Source organism: Ambystoma mexicanum, chromosome 4q (genome assembly GCF_040938575.1).
Source record: "Ambystoma mexicanum isolate Mex_15411 chromosome 4q, UKY_AmexF1_1, whole genome shotgun sequence".
Classification (NCBI taxonomy): domain Eukaryota; kingdom Metazoa; phylum Chordata; class Amphibia; order Caudata; family Ambystomatidae; genus Ambystoma; species Ambystoma mexicanum.
This window is the reverse complement of record NC_090928.1, coordinates 788,944,950-788,956,256: the sequence shown is the minus strand read 5'-3', so window position 1 is coordinate 788,956,256 and position 11,307 is coordinate 788,944,950. Positions and strand designations below refer to the sequence as shown.

The window sequence follows — 11,307 nt, the reverse complement described above, 5'->3', positions numbered from 1 at the left end:
AAAAATCTGATGGAGTGCCATGTGTGGGATCTGACCTCTCCCACTGCGCTTTTGTAAAATAATAAAGTACAGTCTGAGACAGGGCTCTCGAATAATTTTGGAACTTCAACCTACTGCAGACATTAGCTGGGCACTCCTTTTTTGAGGGACAGACCCTTGAATGAAAATTCAGAGATGCCTTTCTCAAAAATTTGCCCCGGCTTATTCACAAGCTTGCCGTCGTACTATATGCCTTCCAACATTGCTTTTGTATCCAAGACTGTGATGCAATAGAACAGTTTTTTCTAAAAATGTAAATTTGAAAAAATAAGCAGAATGTGTATATGGGCAGTTGAGAAAAAAAATCACAGTTTATTAAAAATGTATGCCATTCCATTACGTCAGTCAATGGTGAGAAAAATATAAACAACCATCATGTCATTTTGCTTCTATATAAGACATTTAATATGTACACAGAGAAATTCACAGGCATTTATGCAAAGTAATTTGGTGTACACGATCACTAAAAAAGTGAACAAGAATACTCCTTAAGATTAGAGCCTTCTTTAAAATCAGCAGAGGACAAAACAACATACGTTTGTGAACTCTGTTTCTTTAGCAAGTACACATACACCAGTCTGTGAGAGTATTTGATGTACTACTGGTTGTACACAGATACTTTTTCATACAGTATGTGCCGTGTAACTGTGATTTGCGTGCGTCCACGCGAACGTGCACATGTGTACGCACATCCATACACTCATGTACATCCACTGACGTGTCCTTTGGTTTATTTCAATATTTCAAAATGTATTATGTTTTCCTAATGAATCAGCGGCCCTTTATTCCATCCACGTTTAAATAATATTACTCCAAGAATGTATTAAGAATTGTGTGAAAAGTCATGTTTTATTGGCTGATGTACGTTAAATAAAAAATAAATAAAAACATATTCCTCCAAGAATGTAACTTTCAAAGAAAGATCCTGATTTGCTTTTTAAAATAAAGAAGAATGTTGTCTCCGAACAAATGATAGACACATATAAATCTCCCCTATTGGAATGTAACTTGTTTTGTGTGTGGCATGGCAACGTTGTAATTTGCTATACGAAGCCCAAACATGACTTGTGCTTTTAAAATCCATTAACTGTTCAATATGCACCCAAGTTAACAGACATGTGAAACATTACTTTAGCGTATTTATTGCAATCGAGAGACTGACGTTTAGGCATTGATTTCAAGATGTCATTTTGTGTTAGAACAAATAAGAGGACAATATAGCTTCTTAAATAGACGGCATTGTGGTTTCTTGGCCGACGGCTTTTCTTGATGATTAAAAGAAAGTCTGCAAAAATGAGTTATCAAAATCAAAGGAAAGCACAGTATGTGCCAATGGCAGGACATACCTGTAACTTTATTTTTTATGTAAATAATACATGCTAGAAGAAAATGTAGGGAAAAAATGTCACTGTTTAATATTTAAAATATTACCTATGGTGTAAGACAAAAATTAATTTACAGTCACAAACTGTACAGCGGTTTTGGGAAATTGACTATTTTGTGGCATAATAAAAAATGTTTTTTTTAGGGAAAAGGCATGAATCTTTGACAATATATACGACTTTAAATCAACAAATTAAGATAATCAGGGTATGATTAACAATCCGTTTAATAAACATTACACAGAAAATTGGATAGCAGAAAAGTGTATCATGTTGGGGAAGGAAAAGGAGATGAGAGTGGCATGCAACACTGTGCTAATTCTTGCTTAGTATACTCTTCAGACTTCGCTCAACGGCTTCATCCAGCTCCTCCTCCAGCTCCTCCTTCTTAGACATGGCCAGTTTTGATTGGTAATCTCTCACAATTTGGTCTATGTAAGGGGCACTTTGCGTCCCATGCAGCATTAGAGTCCACTCTTTCAGTACTCCTTTTTCTGGAACACTTCCAACAAAACCAACTTCAAGCACCCATGTACCTCTGGGGTCTTCCCCCCATGTGTGAGTTGTCATGAAGGGCCACTTGTCGAACCCCACCTTGGAGTCATCATCTCTGGGGCGGCGACTAAGCAAAATAGATTTGGTCCCCATGGGCGAGGTCATGTTGATGTTCAGATCTCCACGTCGTGTGGAGTTTACAGTAATGACTGCTTGGACGTGCTCAAGGTACCGAACAAAATTGTCCTTACCTTTGCAAGCATCAGTCGGAAGGGTTAGAACCAGCTTCCCATCGGATGGGATTTTTCTGAAAGTAAAAAACAAAAACACATGCAATTAACATAATATAATAAATGCCTGCAGTCATGAGTGTGTTTGATTGACATATACATGTAATAGAAAAGAATAATCCCACTAGCACCACATTGATCATTGCTGTACAAACACACATTTTCAGATCACATTTTTAATTTCCCTGAATAAATACAATACATTTGATATGCATGAGACATATCAGAGAATGGTAAAAAGAGAACATCATTGGTGGCATTCCAACGCATGAGTAATATTACTTCTGGCAAGTAACAGGGAGAGTAGTAAGGATAATGAATGTCTTAATACATGCATTCAAAATGGTACACTGTCTCGCTCTTCTCTCTCTCAATCTCTCTCCCTATTTTTCTTAATCTTTATTACAAATCGTTTGTTTCACTCTCTTCTTCTCTTTCTTTCTCCCTCTCTCTCTCTTGTTCACTCTTTCTAAATCTTTATTGTAATTGTAATGGTAATTGTTTATTTGTAAAGCGCTACTACACAAGTGAAGTGCTTGAAAGCGCTTAATGGCGGAAAGTTTACAAGGAAATACAGTTTTCATTCTTAGGCCTTGAAGATTTCGAATGATCATAACAAAAATAACTAGCATACCAGGCCAGAGGCATTTCAACTAGTGCAAGTGCATGACAGGAAGGAATGAGAGACGGTGGGTAAGGTGAGAGCTTACAATCAATAAACTACCGTACTATGCTTACCTTCTTGTCAGATAGTGCAAGTACATGACACAGAGTGGGGAGAGAAGGGGGCAAAGGAGAGGGAAAATACAGAACAATAAGCTACCGTACTAGGCCTGGCGACATTTCAGATTGATTGGTGGTTGGTCATCAATCATACACCAATGCTCGAGTATTTCAGGTACACCCAAGCAAGGGAGGGGAGACAGAGGGAGGACATGACAGACAAATTTGCTAGGCCTATTACTTCAAGGTTGTGCGTGTACACAGACAGGAAGTGCGAGGGAAGGGGGTGGTGGACAAGTGCGCCAGTCCAGAAAGGGCCTGGGTAAAGTGCGGATTGGTTGCCTCACTCAGCGTGTTCCGATTGGAGTAGTGCCAAGCAGAGTGCAGAGGCCCGGAGGAAAGTGCCGGACTGGAGGGGGAGCCTGGCACCTTTGAGGCTCAAGAGGTGCACCAGGTGACCAGTCAGTGAGATGATAGAGTTGGGAAGAGATAGGAGGGAAGCAGGGGAGACGAGAAAGGAGGGAAGCAGGGGAGAGGGAGAGAGAAAGAGCAAGAAAAGAGGAAGGTCTTGAGGAGTTTGCAGAACTTAAGGAGGTCTGGATCAAGACAGAGAGAGGCAGGGAGGCTGTTCCAGAGGGAGGTCTGGAAGGTTTATTTCACTTTCTATGGAAATGTGAGCTAACATTGAATGCTGTGATACCAAACTGTGAGCCAAAGAAACAATGTTGACAAAAGCCTTTGTTATGTACAAGGAGCACACAGATTGTATTCCAACTACTATAACTTCATCAATTATGTTTATAATTGCAATTTAATCAAAATGTCATCATAAAGGAAGTGATGCATCCTTGGCCAAGAAGTATACCATGATTTAGAGGGTTTGTATTCCTGCTACTTGTGGGTACGCCAGGAATGATTCTGCTCATAGGCCCTGAGGATCGATCGGCTGCTCGCACCATTGTGAACCAATCGCCCAGAGGACCAGACTTCTTTCTGGGAGGTCCTCAGCCACTGTTGTCTCACTCTCCCTGCACTAAGCAATGTGTGTGTGGACGATTTGTCATACGTTGGTTTGTTGTCTGGGTTCCCATCTTCTTTAGCTGCTCAATTGTTCTAACATATTATTCTCTGGAGGAGAATGTGCAGTGATCAGAAATCCAACTCCAAAGCAATACCATACCTGGTGGTCGGTAAAGTGTACAATGATGTTATGCTCTGAGAGAAGCACAGTCCCTGTTCAACAAGGTTGCAAATGCATCACTTTTGTGCAACTTTGCATGCAAGTGTGTACCCCATGCCAAGGATATCTGCTAACCAGTCACATCATGGTCAATGCTGACAAAGATATGAATTCTCTCGATGTAACCCACTATATTGGCATCCCTTATAGGCATACAAATGTAGATGCACGTATCAACAACTGGCTATGACACTCATCAGAATTCCACCCACCCTTAATAGTATTCCCAGGTCCAACCACTAATAACAGTCTGCTGCATCCGCCACGCTCTGCTCATCGACATGCACAGACTCCCTCAAACATTCTGACTGCTTACCCACACAGTTGTCTCAACAGGTTCAACTTTGCTAGTGTGTGTTACCGAGATTTCAACTTCTGGATCAACATCCCAAAGTCCGTGCCTGCATCAGAATTATGTGATGTAAATATGACACAATGCCTTCCATTGCAGCAACCACCACCAATACATGTAAGCTTTCGGGTTATGGCCTTCCATAAAAAGCTTAACACCAAATAACTTGACATATGTGTTTTGACCTACATCAACCAATCCTCCTTTTGTCAGTCGTGTATCCCCCATTCCTTCTACCCAAATGTTCTCAGAAGTAGCAGGAATTGTAATCCCCCTCTAAAGGAAAACCACAATTATCTCTACCGGCAATTGGTTCACTACATACCTCGCTGCCAATCAAATACATACAACTAATATTGACTGACATCTGTCTTGGTCTGTTAACAAATCAGCATATAAAACATGACCCTACCAAAAATAGGCATTCACGTATGTGGCCCTTTCCTTAAAGGGATGGTCTAGTAAAAAATTTTATTTCAAAAATAGATAGGCCACATAAAAAAAAAAATACTAGCATCCTCTGTTTTAAAACTTCCTATGTAAAATTTTGAGCTATTCAAGCTCAAAATTTGAAAAAGCAAACACAGGGGCGCAGCCATTTTGTGAAATGGAGGCCCTCTTGTGCTGGCTTTTGCTTTTGCGGCACTAATGAAGGAAAAGCCAGCCAGCTGTAGTAAACAAAGTCTACTGCTGGGTGGCTTTCCCTTCATTAGTGCCGGGACTCGGAGGACGCGGACCGGAGACCAGAGCAGGAAAGCTGCAGCTGAATCTCGGTAAGTGCTATTTATTTTTTTTTACAAAAAATAAGCACTAGCTGCGTTTTTTTTTCTAAGTTTTCCGGGCTGGAGGAGCCCGGAAAACTTAGAAATAAAACCGCAGCTTTAAAAATGTATTTATGTTTGCGGTCGCTTTTGAAGCGACCGCAAACATAAATACAACGTTATTGTGTTGGAAAACGCTGCGGTTTTAAAACCGCAGCGTTTTCCAACACAGGACCCCTAGAGCCCCAAATGGAAACGCAGATTTAGGCAGACAACGCAGCATTTAGCATTTCCCATTTGGGGCTCTCAGGCTCCCCCCGGGGAGCCCGAGAGCCCCAAATGGGAAATCAGCTGCAGGTAGAAACACTACGCAGCATGTAAACATAACCGCGTGTGTTTCTGCCTGCTGTGGCTTTCACTTTGGGTCTCCGGTGCTCCCCTGGGGGTTGTGTTGGAAAACGCTGCGGTTTTAAAACCGCAGCGTTTTCCAACACAATAACGTTTTCCAACACAATAACATTGTATTTATGTTTGCGGCAAAGAGAACCAGCTTGTACAGGAACACAATATCACCAAAATGCCACGGGTAGTGGAAGTGACATGTTCACATGTCCCTTGACCTCTGATGACATGTTATTTCACGCCACCCCGAAGTGACATCAGGGGAAGCGATGGAACACGACTGTTTACCCCTTGACAAAACAAGAAGTGGCATAACATAGCATTGTTTCTAAGTACACTATGAAAAATATGGTTACAATATTACTGTACCGTGATATACATTTCATACAAGAATGGATCACCATATATATCACAGAAAAAAAAACATGTTATAACTGCAACTGGCGAAAAGTAAAATACATAGCTCGAAATGGATGCGTATTCTACTCTAAATGCTTTTTGGAGGATTTCGTCTGTATTGTGAATTTGAGGTATTTAAGAACAGACTCAATCAGTGACTCACCCCCTGAAGTGTGCCTGAAATAAAGCTTTAATGAGTCTAGCAATTAATGTATGGAATTCCAGAAAGACGAATATCTCAAATAGCCACATGGCATTGGCCACAGCCCAAGAGCTTCAAATTGTACCATAAAAAAGAAAAAACCTTTTTTTAACTTTTTTTTTTTAGGGGTAGCAAGGGAGACCGCAGGGGTAGCAATGGCGACTACAGGGGTCACAAGTGCAACCCCTGGCGACCCCTACATGACGTCCCTGAGGTTGAATAGCAACATTTAATACACTGATAGAGAAATCCAAGGCTTTAAACAATGCTAAAGCGAAAAAGGGAAGTTGGAACCCTAAAACCCAGCACCTGACAAGGGAGGCTCCCTTGAAAGAGAGAGAAAAGTAAAACTTACAGTGGTGAATTCAAACTGAACCAATTCTGCCTAGGAGAAAAATTGCCCCGATCTTTCTGAAAGCACCCCAAACAATCAAAATGAGGAGTCCTACCTGAAACGTGCATCGAATTTCCTGAAATTCTCCCAAAAATTAGATTTTAATGACAAGGGTAAGCCTGATTTGGTGGGCATACACAAACCAAACTAATGACAACCATTATCACCTCCCAGGGGACAGTGCCTACCCTCTGAGCACCCACATGATGACGCCAATACGGTACCCCACCACCCCACCCCAGGTAAGGAGGAAACAAAAGTTGGTGGAATAAACCAGTCAGGTGGAGTGGGCCACAGTTTGATCTGAGCCCCGATAATCTACCTCCATCACAACAGACTTTTGGGGTTTCAGATAATAGGTTGTGGACAAATGGTCTCACCTTGAACACTTATTCTTATGGTAAAGCTCCAGTCCGGCGGCAACAAAGCTTGACTTTTTTGGAACAAGCACCCGACTTGAATATCTATCTATCAAGAAAACTTTCAATAAGACTGTAAAATTACCCCTGAATCGCTCAACTATCTTATCAGGAATGAAAACCATTCCATCCTTAAAGTACTTTTTATCCTCTGACATTGATCGAGTGAGCTTCCCTCACCGTCCCAATACAAATTTAGTTGAAATAGTATTAAAATCAAGATTGGGACAAGAGTCAATCCTGGGGGCAAAAGAGGACTGGGACTCGAGGGGCCTGCTGGTTTTCAAATCTTGCCCGTTGATTGAGTAAACCCAACCGCTGAAAACTCTAAGTAAGGACCTCAATTATGGATCTCAGAGTAAAGTTAGAGACGTTCCCCTCTCTTCAAATATGTGGGAGATGGACCCGAAGATAATCACTCAAGTCTTTCTTAAAATGAGTATTCCCCAACAGAAGTTCTAGCAAGCCCCCAGAGTAAAGGAAAGAAGAGAACACAGGGAGTGAAGAATGTGGATGCGCTAGTTGCCCCTCAATTGAAGCTAATGGTCAAATTCAGCAGCTACAATAAATAAGTCCCCTCGAAAGGACACAACTGCATAATAAAACACAAGGGGGCTGATTCATGGAACAAATGTGCACTGAAAATCATGGCACAAGCTTGCGCAATCGTGAAAAAGCAAGCGCACACATGCGATTCATGGAAGGCCCTGCACTTGTTTTCCCTGGGATGTGCACCAAATCCACGAGTGGCGCACACATCGCTGCAACATCCCGAACGCCGTGTAGCGCACACATCAAAAAGGGGGCAGAACATGGGGTGGAACATGTGGAATGGGGAGCAACGCGTGAAAATGAGGGCATAAATGGGGAAGTACTGCTGGGAAATGCACGGAACGCCCACATGCTCGCGAACTACACGTATTCATGGAATTGAATAGGGGAAACCTGTGCACGCCAAAATACACGCACAGGCCTAAACACGTCCGCCACACGAAGGCAGGCGGAAGCGTCCCCACACAGTATAAAAGTGCGCGCAAACAACAAACATGTATATACGGCTACGATAAATGTCCCATTTCTCGCAGAACTGATCATGGGACACCACAGGAGGAGGAGAATAGCCACCCCACATTTCTTTTGCCTAGGACCAGCCTTTTTGGGATGCATGATGACCAGGTATATGGCTTGTATAGGTTTCCACCTCATATCATCCTCGACCTGGCCCAGGAGTGGGAGGATGACCTCACATCACCCACCTTGTGCTCCCAAGCACTGAGCCCCTTGGAATGGGTGCTCAATGTACTGCATTTCTTGGCCACTGGGTCATTTCAGCGGACCACTGCCATAGTGACAGTTTCATATACAGAATGTCTGCGCTGAGCCGGGACCTGGAAGCTGTGAAGCATGGCGACACATGGCTCATTGGTGAGTACAAATGCCTGTGCACATGCATGTCACACACAGACAAATACACAAACCAAACTAATGACAACCATTATCACCTCCCAGGGGACAGTGCCTACCCTCTGAGCACCCACATGATGACGCCAATACGGTACCCCACCACCCCACCCCAGGTAAGATACAACGCAGCCCATATTGCAACCTGCGCCATAGTGGAGCGCACATTTGGAGTGCTCAAGTCGCGCTACTGCTCCCTTGACCGCTCTGGCAGGCAGCTACTCTATGCACCCCCAGTAGTGTGCAGGATCATTGTGGCAGCATGTGTCCTGCACAATGTTGCAACACGGCAGGGCGTACCAGTGAACATGGTGGTGCCCCCACCATCCCAACCACATGCAGAGCTGCTGCACATGGGAGGTTAAAGGGCACGTGGAGGCTGCCCAACTGAGGTGCCCATCACCTTTTGTGGCTTCTCAACCATGGCACAGATGTACTAGTACCAATGGAAGGTGCACACAACAATTGTCCTGGGCAACTTGGGTGAGGGGGGCAAGGTATGTGATGCAAACAGCACCCCTGTGCTTCTGCATGGCTGCCTGTGGCCCCTTAGGAAAAATGACGTGTCACGCAACTCTCAGGCATCCCAAAAAAGCAAGAAAAAGATAAATACGCCCCTGTAGTCCACGTGCGTATAAATAAACACGCGCAGTACGCTGTGGCAGCCAGGAACACAAAAAATGCATATGTGATCAACACGCGACTAGTATGCCTGAAAAAAAGGGGTACGTGACAAACAGGGACAGCCGCAGTGGGCAAAATAGTGTGTGCAACTTACCGTCTGCATTGCGTGTAGAAGAAGAATGTGTAGGGAACACCCACGCCAAAAGAAGAAGTATGCACTGTAGTCACTGTGAAGTAATCACGTGTGAACCCCAACGTCTGGAAAACACACGCACCGCTCTCCACGAAAAGCACGTACAGAGCGATGGAAACCCACGTGGGACCTTTAACTCATGCTGAGGGTAACGCCTGCGCGTGTTACGTCACATACGCGCTTACGCTCTGCATCAAGCTGGCCACACGACAACACACGGAAGACAACGCTCCTGCCCATAAGGCCATTTACCTGCCCCCCAGAACTGGGGTGCCTCCTACAAGCCATCTGCTGCTGCCTGCCTGCCAGCCTGCCTGCCAGCTGCCAACAGTGCCCTGCCATTTCGTGCCTGCACATCAGCCATCTGCAGGGGTCCAGTTCCTGTGATCACCCCTGCTGGAACAGAAGACTCCCGACTGGTGTTCCATCGCTCCACAGTCCAGCCCCAGGACCCAGTTGCCCACCCACACCTGCCTCGGGGGTTGCCATGTCCGAACCAACACCATCTGGCACCAGTGGCAACCCCCCAGCAGAGAGGCAGAGGGCTGCCAGCTTCATATCCAATGAAGTTGGCATGCTGGTGGATGCCCTTTTCTCACAATTATGCGCCAACAAGGAAGGACGGAGGAGGATCTGGACGGACATAGTGGGTGCCATCAATGTGGAGGGGGTGGCTCCCCGTGACATCAAACACGTCCAGAAGCGCTGGGAGGACTACAAGTCCAGGACCCTCAAGAAGGCCCGGCACTCTTAGATGCAGCGGATGCAGTGGGGCGCCGGTGCCAGCTTACCACCCAGCAGATGAGGGTCCTGGAGCGCATTCGCCCAGTGCTTCACCACCAGATCCTCAGGATGCAAGCCTGTCTGGAGTCGAGCGGTAAGTGCCCATGCATTGCCGTGTAAAACAGTGCATGTTGCAGTGTGGCGGTAGTTAGGTACTTGGCTGTATGTGTGACATGGGTCATGTATGGATGTGTGTGTGCAGGGACATGATGGTGCTGCATATGAGTCCAGTCAGGCATGAACCACATGGATGGTGTTTGTGTTACAATGGATCATCCGGAGCAGAATACGGAATGCACACATGTATGCATGCCTGTCTCTGTACTTGGACATGTTTGGGGTGTGAGAGATGAGTGCTGCTGTCATGGACATGCATGGTGTACATGTCTGTGTGTCTGAGTAGTGTGTGAGTGACAGGAAAACGCCATGGATGCATGACACATGTCCGTGACGATGTGTTGATTCGCTGATACAGCCTAGTCATCCTTGAATCCACTGTGTCTGGGGGTATACAAGGCCAGATGCATGAACCTCTGGTGATCTGTGTGCATGTGATCACCATGTCCCATGATGTATGTGAGTTTCAACCCACCACTGGATGTTTCTACAGTGCCTTGGACATGGATGCAAATGTTTGTTGCATGTGCCATGCCTGTTTCTGCATGTGTTTTGCCTGCACTGACCCATGTGTTGTGTAGGGAAATGATGGAAGTGACATTTGACAGTGCCACTCATGTGCAATTGCTTTGTGTCTAGGGGACTATTGTACAGTACCCTGGTGCTTGTGTTCTATGTCTCCTTTTACATAGCGGTGAGTGAAGAAGAGGGCGGAGACAGCGCTGTGGAGGAAAGCGGCTTGGAGGCCAAGAAATCCATCATCTGGGAGCGAGGGGACTGGTGCCGCGTCCGCAACTACGGCTGCAGCGGAAGGGGCGGGTGAGCCCCCACAGGGGCTTGCGATGGCGGAAGACGGTTCAGAGCCATCCAGGTTGGTGGTGTGTACGGAGGAGGAGGAGGCTGCATACAAGCTGCAGATGGGGCCTTGTGGGGCTGGTACCACTGGTGCAAGTGGTGCAGTGAAGGGGAAGGGGCAGGAGGCAGCACAGGTCACCACAGAGGGGCCTGTGCATCTCACTGTCCCTGACACT

The 11,307-nt window shown here is 45.3% G+C and overlaps 1 protein-coding gene across 1 annotated transcript in view; it reads right to left on the bottom strand.

Moving 5' to 3' along the window:
* Positions 1–331: 331 nt before the first annotated feature.
* PCSK2 (proprotein convertase subtilisin/kexin type 2) overlaps positions 332–11,307 on the bottom strand; it is a 1,398,208-nt gene continuing 1,387,232 nt past the window's right edge. The window contains exon 12 of the mRNA XM_069608350.1: positions 332–2,223. Coding sequence (XP_069464451.1) covers positions 1,737–2,223 — 487 coding nt within the window. The 3' untranslated portion in view covers positions 332–1,736. The remainder of the gene's footprint in view (positions 2,224–11,307) is intronic.